Source organism: Furipterus horrens, unplaced genomic scaffold, assembly GCF_987537825.1.
Source record: "Furipterus horrens unplaced genomic scaffold, mFurHor1.1.pri manual_scaffold_6, whole genome shotgun sequence".
Classification (NCBI taxonomy): Eukaryota; Metazoa; Chordata; class Mammalia; order Chiroptera; family Furipteridae; genus Furipterus; species Furipterus horrens.
Genome location: NW_028327176.1, coordinates 89,773,399 through 89,788,763, shown reverse-complemented (window position 1 = coordinate 89,788,763; position 15,365 = coordinate 89,773,399). Strand labels below are relative to the sequence as shown.

At 40.0% G+C, this 15,365-nt stretch overlaps 1 protein-coding gene across 2 annotated transcripts in view; it reads right to left on the bottom strand.

The window, feature by feature from the left end:
• MAPK14 (mitogen-activated protein kinase 14) overlaps window positions 1–15,365 on the bottom strand; it is a 68,437-nt gene extending 53,072 nt beyond the window's left edge. Inside the window, exon 1 of one of the 2 annotated variants that reach the window (XM_090282295.1) lies at window positions 14,830–15,365. In XM_090282295.1, the coding sequence (XP_090138421.1) occupies window positions 14,830–14,945 (116 nt within the window). In that variant the 5' untranslated portion in view covers window positions 14,946–15,365. The remainder of the gene's footprint in view (window positions 1–14,829) is intronic. The other variant, XM_090282294.1, reaches the window with a different exon arrangement.

The window sequence follows — 15,365 nt, the reverse complement described above, 5'->3', positions numbered from 1 at the left end:
AAGTGCTTCAATTTTTACTGAGCTGATGAAAACTAATATTCAAACAATGTAGAAATTTACTCAGACACAATCTAAAAATCCAAAACCATTTGCATGAAAATGTAAAATGCAATTCACCTTCATTTGCTGTAAGGTCCATCTGAAAATACAATGATTTTATATTTCTCCATTGAAGCTGTTAACATATTTCTTTGATTGCAAATGTCAAGTGATATATCTGCATCGAGAGCAATGGCTATCCCATACTGATTGCAAAAATATTATATGTGGATTATTTTTTCTTTTAAAACCAAGTATTTTCCAAATCCTATTAGAATATTGTCACCATCAGTACATCTTTACTTCTTTGTGTTTGAAAATTTCAATAATAAAGTGTTTTTGAAGTTATCATAAATTTTAACTCCTTTCAAGCAAATCTGAAATATTAAATAGACTAACCATATATTACATTGTAACTATTTAGTATGATCATCAATCAACTTTGTTCTGCTGCTACAATTAAAAGGTTTTTACAGTAACAGTGTTTATAAGCTTCATGTCCAGAAAAGCATTCTACAAATATATGCTATTAACACGAGTACAGAAGTACATAACAGGCATTAACGTGTCTTAACAACTTCGGGGTTTTGCTCAGTCTGTGATTTTCCATCTTATGACATGTACATATTTTTTACAGCAATACTCAGTGCACTTGTTATCTAATGCAAGATAATAAATTACTGCCAAATTTTGTGTCTTAAACAAGATTTATTATCTCAGTTTTTGTGAGTCAGGAATTTGGGAGCTGTCTAGCTGGGTGTTTCTGGCTCAGTCTCTCATGAGGTTGTAGTCAAGATCCTGGCCACAGCTCCAGGCATCTGAAGGCTTGATAGAGACTGCAGGATCACTTCTAAGGTAACTCACTCACCTGGTGTTGACAGGCCTCACTTCTCCACATTGTGGGCCTCTCCATAGGGCTGCTTCAGTGTCTTCTCAACATAACAGCTGGCTTCCCCTAAAGCAGTGGTTCTCAGCAGAGGGCAACTGTACCGCCCCCTCCCCCAAGGGGACATTTTACAATGTCAAACATTTTTAGTTGTCACAACTGGTGTATATGTGTTTGGGGTACAGGGGGTGCTACTGACATCTAGGGATACTGCTAAACATCCTTCACAACAAAGAATTATCTGTCCCAAAACATCAATAATACCGAGGCTGAGAAACTAATCTCAGAGAAAGAGTAAGAGAGAGGCCACAGTGTCTTCTATGACCTCTTCTGGACAGTCACCCTCCATCATTCCTGTCACATTCTACACATTAGAGAATTGAGTTACTAAGTACAGTCTGCACTCAAAGGGAGGAGAATTAAGCTATACCTCTTGAAGGGAGGAGTATCAAATAATTTATGGCCATATTTTTAAATCATTACACTTAACACCTTAATTTTTTTTCAAATTAAATTTATTGGGGTGACATCAGTTAATAAAATTATATAGGTTTCAGGTATACAATTCTATAATATAATACATCATCTGAATAGAATATTGTGTGTTCACCACCAGAAAGCAACTTTATTATTATTTTTAAAATCAAAATACTGGAGTTTTCAAGACAGCTCATTTACTTCTGGGAATACTAGATAAAATTTTATTAGTGCTCTAGAAAAATCACTGAAATTTCATTTAACAAAGCAAATTTTGCATCCTAGTAAATGGTCTCTGTTTACAGTACTTCAATGACCTGATCTCGAAAAATTCTAGTAGGTATAAACACATGCAGTGTGGTACAAGAAAAGAAAAGTAGTAGTAGTTTTGGTTCTCGCACTTCCTAGCAGGTGATCTTGGCCAAAGCTTCTGTGAACCTGTTTCCAAATCAATAAAATGATGGTGTGACCAACCCCACTTATCTCACACTGCTGTTTTTAAGGCTCAAGATAATTATGTGAAAGTATTATGAACTGTATAAGGCAAGTAATTTTAAATATTCCAAGTTGAAATAAACATGCATGGAGCTTATCACATAGTCAAGTCTCAATATATATTTTTAAATCTCTTAATTTCAAATTTGAGGTTAAGTGTATCTCTGAAATAACAGTAAAAGAGGGAAGATTATTAAAACATAATTGAGGGCCCAAATCCTTAAGGATAACTAAAATACAGTTTCTATAAGTTAATATGCATACTTATTCAGCAATTATTCGATAAAATCTAAGAACTACTAAAACCAGCAATACAATGTAGCCAATACTTAATGGTACTGATCTGCAAAAAATGATTCCTTTATATATTTGTTTCCCAATTTAGACTGTGAGGGATAGCAGAAGCTACAGTTTATCCTTAGACTCTACCCAGTGCCTGGAACATACTGCAAGATTAATTAATACACACCTAAGCACATAGTTTCTGACCTCAAGGAACTGAGAAATCTAGCTGGGGAGTCAGAATGAACAGACACACACTAAAAAATTACTGAAGACTTTTACAAAGCAACACATTTGTTTCTGGCAATCTATTCTGTACCTCCACTCAGATCACTTTAGGAACACTTTTCCTCACTACTTTAAACTCAAGAAACTATTAACAGCTCTTTATTGCCTACAAAAATGCAGTTGTTTTAGCCCTATTCCAGACCTAATTCTTTTTTCCAAGATTTTATTTTTAGAGGGAGGGGAAGAGAGAGAGGGAGAGAAACATCAACGTGAGAAACATCGGTTGCCTCTTGTACGTGCCCCATTCAAGGACCAAACCCACAACCCAGGCATGTGCCCTGACCAGGGATCGAGCCCACACCTTTTACTTTGCAGGACAACACCCAACCAACTGAGCCACTCTGGTCAGGGCCCAGATCTAATTCTTAATTTCTGAGGGTCTGACCTAAGCACCTGTATGTTAAAAAACTCCATAAGTGATCCTTTAAAAAAAAAAATTGTTGTTCTATTACAGTTGTCCCATTTTCCTCCCATTTCTCTCCCCTGTCTACAAGTGATTCTGAAGCACAAGAACAATTGGGTTCACCCAACTGAGATATTCTTCCATCAGGCCAATCCATCTCAAATCTAATTCTTTCAGTTATGGTTTCTCCCAGTAACCTAAAAATGTTCCCTTTCCTCCTCTCCAAATACTGCCCATCCTTCAAAATAATCTTCAAATCCTTCTCCCTCCATGAAACCATGTAACGATTAATACTACAGCCCATAACGCCCCATCTCTATATACATCAATACCTTTTTATATATACAGTTCATTAATATTTTGTTTATTCCTTTTATACACTAGTGAGCATTTAACACTGTCTGATATATACCAACAGATTTCCTTTCCTATCGTAAGTCGAAAACATAAACATAAATATATACAAGGTCTGTCCAGAAGGTATCCAGCCAAGTAACATGAAAAGTAGAAACATTTATTGAAGAAGATACAAGATACAAGAAACATTGTGCACAAGACCATGAGACCTCAGTCCCCTTCAAAGTAGGCAACTTGGGATCTCACACAGTTCTCCTGTCATCAGCTGCCTCATCATATTTTCCTGAATCTCATCAATGTTCTGAAATCCCTACCCTTTTAAAGGTGATTTTAGTTTGGGGAACAGCCAGAAGTTGCAGGGCGCCAAATCTGGGCTATAAAGGAGCAGTCACCTGGGTGATTTGATGTTTTGCCAAAAGCTCTGCACGAAATGATGCATTAGCAGGCACATTGCTGTGATGAAGCTGCCCATCATGAGCTGCCCAAAGCTGTGGCCTTCTGAATCATCTGAAGTTTCCAGGGAGGAACGTTCAAGCTTAACACACAAGATTGGTGGCCCTACTCACTCAGTCATTCTGAACGTGATGACCACACACCATTCAATGGTGTCTACTGCCCTCACTGACTAGTACAGTGAAGTCATCATTGTTCACACATGCGCATTCCAGTCCACTCTTCTTGGCTGCCAGGTTATAACCATGTCCTGCAAACTGTTCTTGGTAAATGGTTGGACTTTCTCCAGACAGACCTCGTATACACATATTTTAAACTTTCAAAATCATGGTGCCTTAAATGCCTAGACTAATAGAAATCTTCAGGTAATTAGCTCATTTCATGATTATAATTTTCATGCCACTATCATCCACCTAATGATAAACTTTCTTCAAATATCAGCTCTCCATATCTAAGGCTGAACCATACAATTTTACAACATGAATCTATTCCCACAGTAGTTAGTGCCATTTCTCTGAGTGCTTTGTCCTCAATAATGTGTAGAAAAATAATTGAGGGAAATCATGAAACATTACATTTCAATAGACTTGAAATCCAAAGGACGAGATATTCTTGAGATTAAGTTTGGAAGTACAAACTTGGACACAGAGTATACACACAAGGCCACTGTGGAGACTGTATCAGGTATTGAGTTCCAAAGGAATATGCACAGAAAGCACATTGTTTCTATTTTTTTTTTTTTGCAGGTGGAAGGTTCAAATTATCCTATCTCATTTTTATTCACGAACAATCCATTCAAATACACAGGATATGTAAGTAGTTCTCACCCAAGAGTGATTTTACTCCCGGGGGGATGGGTTAATGTCTAGATATATTTTGGGTTGTACCAACTGAGGGTTGCTACTGGCATCTAGTGGGTAGGGTAGAGGGACACTGTTAAACATCCTACAGTGCACAAGTTAGCCTCCACAACAAAAAAATTTACCCCACCCAAAAAGTCAATAGATTGAGTAACCCTAGGTAGGACTATGTATACTAGGGAATGTAAACACAGCTTGATAGATACTCATAATACTTTCCGTTCTCTTAATTAGCTATTTTCCCCTCTTTTGCTCCTGTTAGTATCAATACCATTTATTGAGATTGTTCATTTCAAAGCATAAAGGCACTTACGACCCCAAACTAGGAATCAGGAAATGAAGCAAGCTAAATTTATAATGTCAGATGAGGAAATTATTAGAAATATATCAATATAAGATACCAACATCAATATTTCACTTACATTTAATACTAACGAGTATTAGAGAATCATATTTTATTATACCAAATTAGGAAGATAACTAAGATTTTCACCAGCATTTGGAAGCCTGGAGAAGGAAACACAAATAGAAACTATTATTTTAAAGTCTAAGTACAAGAAGGTTCAAGTTAGCGAAAGCCCAAGATGCAGGATTTGACATTAGAGGAAATAAAGAATTAGCTATTGGGGATGTTAAGAATAAAGCAATTATTTCTGGGAATAAATTTATACCTACTATAGGGGTGAGGAAATTTGAGTCCAATATTCATCTGCGTAAGCTAGACACCTCAAGCTGAGTGTCACAGGACAGACGAAAGGCATGATTAGGGGCAGATTACTTTGTGAAGAAGAAACAGTCACAGCAGACAGGTGGAAGTATAGGGCTGGGTTAAAAATTTAGAGGACCTTTACCCTCCTTGTCACTTCCTTCCCCTAAAACAAGCCTTCCTGAGCCCTTGGCAGATCAAAAGAAGAAGTTCTGACCTCTTATAGGCACATGCTGATGTCATCATTTTCTCAATCTGAATCATCAGATGGAAAGGCTTCTCTGACAGATTTCCAACACATATCCTGGAAAGTTGCCCTAGATGTAAAAAGTGACCAGTATGTCACTAGATTTAAGATACAGAAGAATCTAAAAGATGATTTCAAGGGAAGTATTAGAAATACAAAGGTAGATCTGAGAGGACAATTCAAGTTTAAAAAAAAATGCAGCAAAGAAAAGCTACTTCCAAAAGAGGACTTCCACAGCAATCCACGGAAGCAACATAAATATGTCCCTTGTAGAATGACACTTTCAAGAACAGAAACCCTTCCTGCTTTTTTGTTTTTTAAATCTTTATAAGCATAACACCTAGTACAGTGCCTGGCACTGGTGATACTGAATTGATTAATTTAAGAAAACAAAGGCGACAACTGGTATGCTTTTTTTTTTGGCATGGTCATGAGCTCCGTGATGCCTACACTCTGGATCATAAGACTGGAAAAGCAACCAGAGCATACTTGTGGGTAGACAGAAAGTAAGAGACGCGCATACTCACATACCTTCCACCATGTCACGGGCACCGTGACAATGCCATCAAGGCCTAAGGGAGAAGGTTTTCAGGAAAATAAGGAAATCTGTAACAACATCATTCAAAGTAACAAGAGCTAACATGTTCAAGGTCTAAAGTTACTCAGACAGCAGAGCTAAACAAAATAAACATTTGTTCTATAACCTTTTTGTTATGTTGCCATGTGAATCTGTGTTTAGGAACACGTATTTTCTGCAAGTAGGTGTCAGAGCAGTGAAAGGTGGGATAGCTTTCATGAAAGAGAAACTTGTATCTCGAAAGGCAGTGAAGACAATAAATCCTACAGATTTTTATAGGGTCATATATGTGTAGAATCTTTCAATCTATAAAACTTCTTCAAGTTAACAAAGAAGTTTGGAGGCCTCATAGCCAAAATATTAGTAATAGGTAACAATCCCACCTCTGCTAAAATTACTGAAATGGTGGAGGAATGTAAAGTAGATGAAGGGCCAAATAAATGAGGTCTTACATGTTGCAGGAAGGTAAAAAACACTTTTAAAATATGACCTGATAGTAAGAAAAAACCTAGAAGCCCAAAGTTAGAAAACATTTAACCTGCCAGCAGGCTAGGCTTTTGTCAGGAATCTAGAGATAATCTCTTTGCTCCCTTCCTTTTGGCAACAGAAACCTGAAAAAGCAGTAGTCCCTCTCTATATCGCGGTTCACTTATCACGGCCTCACTGTATCGTGGGATTTTTTAAACTATGAAATTATTTATCACGGATTTTTCACTATATCAAGGGATTTTGCAGTACTGTATATGTATGTTGTTAAAGTCACGTAGGTTTAAGAGTGTAGAATATGTTTAAGAACATAAGTAGTGTTTATAAGTGTGGAAAAGTTAATAAGGGACTGGGAATGGTTTATAAGTGTGTGTGAAGGGTTTATAAAGCCTTAAAAAATATATAAATACTAAAATAAATGTAAGGTTCCTACTTCGTGGATTTTCACCTATCACGGGGTGGGGTGGGGATGCGGGTCTAGAACATAACACCCGCGATAAGTGAGGGAATACTGTCGTCGGCAGCCGTCCGTCTCGAGAGACGATGGTGTAGCTTCTTAAGAGTCTATCTGCACCGCCGAGAATGGCTGTGCAGTCCAACTCAGGAGTGACACGGTATATGTCTCCTCCCGTGTTGAATCGACATCTTGCGATGACGCTGGAGTGTCCTCTCCAGTGAAGCTGAAGCTACAGAGCCTGGGCAGGGTGATATGGAGGATCTGCTGTTGCCCATGCAGCAGACCCCCCCCTCTCTTCGCAGCTGAAGGATCCAAGGGAAAGACGGAGTCAATACAGCTTGGCTTCAGGTGCGCCGCAGGAGTTGCCGGTGTTGACTACAACGTCAAACCGCCTTAGGGACTCCGGCTCCGGATTTTCTGTCGGGGTTTACTCCCTTAGCCTTTCCCCTGAAGAGGTATGCCGAAGGCAGCGGAGGTTTTTTGGAATCAGAGTTTTCCTTCTCTGATGTGCCCTGACTGGAAGATTGAACCAGCGACACTTAGCTCGCAGGCCGACACTCAATCCACTGAGCCAAACCAGCCAGGGTTGGGAATACTGTAAGGCCATGTTATTTAAAGAGCTTGAGTACCCTCAATTTCCAGGGCCCACCAAGAGTACTGGCTCTGGTGCTCTGAGCCTTCTGGAATGAGAGTTGTGAGCATCGGTTGAGGCTGTGCACCAATTCACCTGACTCTGCCATTCTACCCTAAACTATTGGGTTGGCCAAAAAGAGCATTTAGTTTTTTTCCTTAAAATAAAAGACACATTTTTCATTTTCACCAATAACTACTGATTTGGATACTAGGAGTATGTTGGCTATCTCTCGTGTGGTATTACGTTGATTGTTCTCAATAATGTCCCAATTTGATCGCTATCAACTTCAAGTGGTCTACTCGATCGTGGAGCATCACCCAGTGAAAAATCTCCACCACGAAACTTCGCCAACCATTTCTGCCACGTTCAATCAGGCACATCACCTTCTCCACACACTGCACAAATCTTTTTTGCATTTCAGTTGTTTTAACCTTTCTTGAAATAATAAAACAAAATAATATGCTGAAAATGTTGCATATTTTCTTTCATCTTCAATATTAAAATGGCTACACAAAAATTCACCAATTTTAAGTTTTTTTTTTAATGCACTCAGACATGACAGCTGTCACAATATAATCTAACAAAATAGTTTTAAATGAAGTTAAAGACAACCAAGTGCTACTAGAGCCATCTTATGGAAAAAAAACAAACGAACATTTTGGCCAACCCAATACAATTAGCACCTCTAATTGATGAAAGAAAAAGAAAAAAAAAAAGGGACCCCAGAGCAGAGTGATCTATTAAAACATAAGTTATATCATGCCTCTTCTCTGGTCATAACCCTCCATGGCTTCCCCTCTCACTCGAGTAAAAGGCAAATAAGACCCTTCATGATCCCTGCACATCTGCAGCCCCTCTACCTCCTTCTCCTACTACTATTTGGCCCCTGGTGCATTCAGCTCTAGCCAAACTGGAGAACAAAGGGTCTTCGCCTCAGGGCCTCTGCATTTGCTGATCCCTCAGCCTGAAATGTTCTTTCCTCCACACCCACATCCAACAGGTGTTCTACATCACCTCCTTCAGGTCTTTGCTCAATTGTCATTTTATCACCGAGGCCTACCCTGTCTACCCAGCTTAAAAGCACAACAGAGCCATCCCAGTATTCCCTCTCTTTTCCTTGCTTCATTTTCCCCATAGTACTTATCACCTGACATACCATAAATTTTACTTATTTATTTTCTACCTCTATTTCCACCCCTAGCCCTGGCTGGTTTAGCTCAGTGGATTGAGCGTCGGCCTGCGAGCTAAGTGTCGCTGGTTCGATCTTCCAGTCAGGGCACATCAGAGAAGGAAAACTCTGACTCCAAAAAACCTCCGCTGCCTTGCGGCATACCTCTTCAGGGGAAAGGCTAAGGGAGTAAACCCCGACAGAAAATCCGGAGCCGGAGTCCCTAAGGCGGTTTGACGTTGTAGTCGACACCGGCAACTCCTGTGGCGCACCTGAACCCAAGCTGTATTGACTCCGTCTTTCCCTTGGACCCTTCAGCTGCGAAGAGAGGGGGGGTCTGCTGCATGGGCAACAGCAGACCCTCCATATTACCCTGCCCAGGCTCTGTAGCTTCAGTGTCATCGCAAGATGTCGATTCAACACGGGAGGAGACAGATACCATGTCACTCCCGAGTCGGACTGCACAGCCATTCTCGGCGGTGCAGATAGACTCTTAAGAAGCTACACCATCGTCTCTCGAGACGGACGGCTGCCGACGACGATTTCCACCCCACTTAGAATATTGTTTCTTATGGGCATAATTTTTTGTCTGTTTTGCCCAGTAGGTACTCAAAGTATTGGTATAATACAGAGTCATATCCTAAAAGAGATCAGCATGAACCCATCTTCTTTCCCCTTTGCCTCCTAATCATATACCCTGTAATACTCCCAACTTCAGATAACGGCACTAAAACCTATCCATTTGTCCTAAGCCAAAACTCAGGGGGTCATCCTAGACTCCTCCCTTTTTTGTACCTTTCTCCCCCACATTCAGCCTGAAAATCAAGCATGTCAGAACCCAGGACCTATTTCTTGAAACTGCAGATTTTACAGACCACCATTTTCTTCTTCCCTAGCGTAAAATTTTTAAAATAATGAAATGCTGAAAAACCAGTTAATTTTTAAAATCCTTAACACACATATACTTAACTTATGGAAGCACTATACAAAGACAAACTATTTCTAATAGTGAAAGCTTCATTTACAAAAAAAGAAATTCAAGTTTAAAAAGATCTTTTTGTTGTTGTTCTGAAGAAACACGTGCATGATTTCCAAGTACATGGTGACCCTGAGATGAAACCCCTAGATTCCAAGTCAGAGAACCAGTTTATAATGAGGTTTTGGGTTTTTTTTTAAAGCACTACACTACTTATAACTCTTGGATAGGAACAAATCAATACCAAATTTCACAGTAAAGGACAAAAACCCAATGTATTTTCAAAGGTCTGGAGAGGCAATTATTTTTATTTATATCTTATACTTACATAACACAAACATACACAGAAGTCCCAACTTTACAAAATGCACACTGAAGAATTTCAAACCAACGAGATTCATAAATTCAGGAATGACTATGTGCACTGCATCTAATAATTCTCTGGGGAAAATTTTAATCTGGACATTTTGGTTTATCAATTCTGAGGAAAAGATGTGACTCTAACAAGTCACAGACTTGCTGTGCAATGGCATTAGTGAGATTGGTTTCATATAATCACAGCTCTATTACAAGTGACCCAGCAACCCCTTTCTTCACAAAAGGAAGGGTGGGGGAGGCAAACAGCACAACCTCAGCAGGTACAGGAAAGGAAACTTTTAAAGTGTTGAAACCCCAGAATCAAATCCAAAGTAGCATTGACAGGTATGCCATTTCTTTAATGAATGAGTCCAGCTACTCAGCTATATAACTGGGTTAATAATACCAGCCTTCATAAAGCCAGGAAAGAATGAATGATAATACTTTGGATGAAAATACTTTATAAAGTATAAAATCCCATTAAAATATCAGTGAATTCTAAAGTGAGTGATTGAACACAGTGAATTCTTCCATCTTTGAATCCTAAGCCGCAGGGGCTCAGCACTATCTGCACATTTGCCCATGAAAGGCAAAGTCATCACACAAGTCTTCTCTGAGGCTGAGTTAGTGTGAACTCAAAAGCAAAGTATGTACTTCTTAGTATCAAGAGATTAAAGTGGCAGCCCTGGCCGGTTGGGTCAGTTAGTTGGAGCATCGTCCCATATGCTAAAAGGTTGCAGGTTCGATCCAGGTCAGGGTACGTACCTAGGCTGCAGGTGCCCTTGTCAGGTCAATTACCCAACCGATCTATGTTTCTCTCTCTCTCCCTGGACCCTCTTTCCTTTCTCTCTTATCAATAAACATATCCTTGGACAAGGATTAAAAAAAGAAGAAGAAATTAAACTGGTGAAATTGAAAAGCTAGAGGCCCAGGATATCCTTATTTTAGGATGGGAACCAGTGGAAAAGTATCAGTAGAAAAATGAGATTTGGTAAATACAATGACTTTATTGCCAACTTGACTAAACTCCTTCTTTAAAGTCTTTATATAGCCTTATGAATATTTAAATATTTACTTGTTAGCACTGATAACATGCAGTCAATGACATCACCTTTGGTTATAAAGAAAAGCAAATGGAAAGAAAGATCAGCATGGGCCTATTATCACCAAAATAATAGTAAAGGGCGAGCCCTTCTCATTGTTCAGATGTCAAGAAAGTCATCTTTGCATACTCAATGACATATTTTTATCTACTTGTGCCTGGCTCATCCTAAAAAAATAAAAATAAATAAAAGATTTAAAATGGTGAATGGATATTAATACTAAAATAATTAGATTCATTTATTTTTATTATACTCATTAATATACAATCTTGGAGCAGGATTTGATTTCTTAGTAAATTTTGTCAACCTCTTACTAAAAGTCTTATTATGTACTTTATATACTGATGATAAATATAACCGCAGGGCACAATGCCAGGAACATAGTAAACAATCCATAAAATGTGATCACTATTCACAATAGGCTATAAGCTCTATGAGGGGAATGTATTACCTTGTTCTGTCTTGTTTAGCACTCTACCTCAAGAAACCCAGTCCCCTATCAGGTCCCTAATTATACCAATGAATATTGTTGAATAAACAACTGAATATGATTTAAGAGTAATTCTCAACTCTCACCTATTTTACAGTTATCAGTGCCCCCCACCTTCTCTAATCAACAGCAAGGGTCTGGAAAACCATACTCCTGAGAAAAGGCATTTAAGTTCCTGTTTGTATTTCCTTAAAATGACAACAAAGATTCCCATCCCAAAACCACAAAATCAATGCTTTGCAACAACGTATTCTTAAACAATTTTGCTTCATTTCCCCTCAAACAATGCACAAAGTTCCTTAAAACTGCAAGACTTAGCTTAGTTCCCTTTCCCCCTTAAAAAGGAAAGGCATATTTGTAAAGCCCTCTCAATTCTCAAATTTGTAGTATGGTTCCTTGATCTTTGATTCATGGATGGTTATTACACAGGCTCTATTTGCTTTTTTATTATATACTTAGTACAAATTAAAATAACAAAAAGTTAATATAAATTTTTGTTTACATTATACATTAAAGTATATCACACTTCAGAACAATCTAATTAAGAAACTGACACATATTTCAGTGACCTTGCTTTCCTGAAAACACTTTCAGCAATACTTCTGGGACCCGACTTCAGATCGAGTTCTACAAGCCACACAAGAAAGGCTGTGTCATTACTTCTCAGTCAAGACTCCTGTTAGGTATGAAACAGTGTCACCAACCTGACTGCTAAATCTTTTTCACCAGATTTTAGTACAAATTCTCTAAATTATTTGGATTCAATTTCATTTTGTTATTCCCTAAAATCAAATCTGCACTCAAAGGCTGAAGACAGTGAAAAATAACACAGGCTCCAAAACGTACTCTAAAAAAAGTTTTTTAAAAAAAAGTATTTTCTGCCACACTTGAAAAGTTGCTAATTGAAAGAACAACTTCAAATAACTACTCTGAATAACACTTACTTGTAAATTTAAATTGACATTTTCAATCCAAAATCAGTTATATTTGTTTACAGTCAATTGTGACATATATCAGTTGTATTTTCCTCCACCAATGTGCTATAGGTTATACTTTAAATTTCCTTCCCAAAAATATTACAAAAGAACAAACAAACTCTGCCTCCCTGGAAAGACACAAGAAACTTAAAGAGTGGTTGTCTCTGAGGAAAGGAATAGCATTGTTGCAGAACTGAAGAAAATACTTTCCACTGAATATCCTTTTATACCTTTGAATTTTGTACAATGTGAACGTATTACCTATTTTTAAAAATCTGCTTAACAAAATTACTTCCAAGTGTCTGGCTTCTAAGTCAGAAAGGTATACTAGCACTAAAGAAATGAGGATTTCTTTTAATGGCACTTCACTGTAAATCTGGATCTTCAGATGCAGCACGAGCTATTCTCACCAACAGCAGGGAAATCTTGCAAGCAGTTCTTTTCAAGTTCACCAAACTCACCATAGTTGAACTATTCTGCTGTATCATTGGTAACAAAAACTTGATACTACAAAATTAATGTGTCAATTCAAGAATGAAAAAAAAAGTATACTAATGAGCTATTAAAGGAGCAATGATCCAAATACATCTTTGAAAATTAGCAAGTCAATAACACACATATATACAGTTAAATGCTGCAAATTCCCTTAAAATGTAGGCTGTTGTACTATAAAAACGTGGAAAAGATGTCAAGCATGGTGTCATCAGCAACATAGCTCAAGCAGCTTGAACTAGATAATGCAATATGATCTGTTTCTGGACACAATTGCACAATCTCAATTACCCAGAAGGTTCTACCAAACCGGAAATTCATGATGTGACTTTAAGAAACACAGAAACTATATTTAAAGATTAATATGTTCAAAAAGCTGGAATTCGTTTCAAAACAAGAAATAATTTTATAGACCCCTTTTCATATGTTGCATGGGCATGAATTACATGAATCTGTTTCAGATCAGGAGCTCTCAAATTACAGTAAATCTAAAATAGAGCGTATGAAACCTTGGACGTTAGAGAAGTTAGTGAAGTTAGTTAATGCTTCAGGTCTGGAAATTTAATGGTATTAATGCAATTTAAAACACACAGTGTAAATTAAAACGGATATATTCCACATCCTTATGAAAACCATCGTGTACCTCAGGCTATAAATGTAGGTAAGTCCCCTGCAAACTCTCTCAGGGACTTTAAAAACACGATACTGTTCACAAGAATTATCGTAATTAAAAAAATATTTACAATATCTCCCAGCATTGTTAAGAAATTTTTGATCTTGAGGGCGTCCAACGGATCTCACTTGCTCCAAATGAGTAAATTGTTTGTCAAACAATGCTTAAATGAGCAGTGGAATGTGACTAATCAGTGGGGCCGCCAGTTTCTCAGGCTGCACTGTTCTTGCAGGCACTATCACCCGCCCCCCAGTCTGCGAAAAGGAAATACGCTTTCAACCGAATCGGAAACACACCACTCAAGCTGGCACGGTGCTCACCGAGATAAAGTCGGTATTTTAAGCTCTCTGGGTTGCTGCTAATTCAACTGAGAATTCAAAAAGAACGCTTCTCGAAATGGGATTTCGACAGAGGTTTGAAAAAAAAAAAAAAAAAAAAAAAAAAAAAACCCTGAAAGAACGCCCTCCGTCGTCAGTTTTGCTCTGATGACCGCAACCTCCCGGTCGGGCTTTGCCCTTCTGCTTCTCCCGGGAGCTCCCCGGGCTTGTCTGCTCAGAGGGCAGGCTCCCGCGCCCAGGGTGGGCGCACCTCCGGAGAGGGTCCTTCTGCTCGACGCCATTAGGGAGACCCTCTCCCCCGGCCTGCCCTCGGAGCAGCCACCCCCCAAAAGGGAATGCGCAGGGTGCAAGCCAGGGTCGAGCTCAAGCATCACCACCCACCGCCCACCGTGGACCTGCGTCCTGCACACAGATGACCACACGCCTAGGTGTGCAGGGTGAGAGGTGCAAGGGCACAGGAGGTGCTGGACAGGGGTCGAAGGGGCAGCGATGCCCTCCCTCAAGGAAAATTCCTGCCGCTTGGTGCATCGCTGAGACGTGGGGGCAGGCCTGGCTCTGGACATAAAGGGCCAGCTAGCGACCACGGCCCCAGACCCAGTGACACTCACCACACTGAGCCGTAGGCGCCGGAGCCCACCGGGGACAGGTTCTGGTAACGTTCGGGCACCTCCCAGATTGTCTTGTTCAGCTCTTGCCGGTAGAACGTGGGCCTTTCCTGAGACATCTTCCAGCGGCGGCCGCGGGGGGAGGAGATGGCCCTCCGGGGCCCCGCCTGCACCCGCACCCGCTCCCTGGCCCTCGTTACCCACGCGATAGAGCGGGGATCCCGCACTGGCTGCCTGTACAGGTGCGCCAGCCGCGACCCCGCCAACTCCTGCGCTCGCGGCCCCTACCAGCCGCAACGGCTGGACGCGCCTCGGCGACTGGGACAAGCCCTACTAATGGGAAGGACGCACTCCGGAGCTCAAGGCTGCGCCCACCACGGTCTCCCTGCACCCTCTCCCCGTTCAGGCCGACTCGAGGCTGCGCAACCCGGCTACCGCTGCAGCTGCTGCGCCTGCTGAGGTTCCAGTGGTCGCTGTTCCAGAGCCAGCGAACTGGAGCCTCTCGCCGTACTCTCGCGAGAAGAACTCCCGGGACTCTC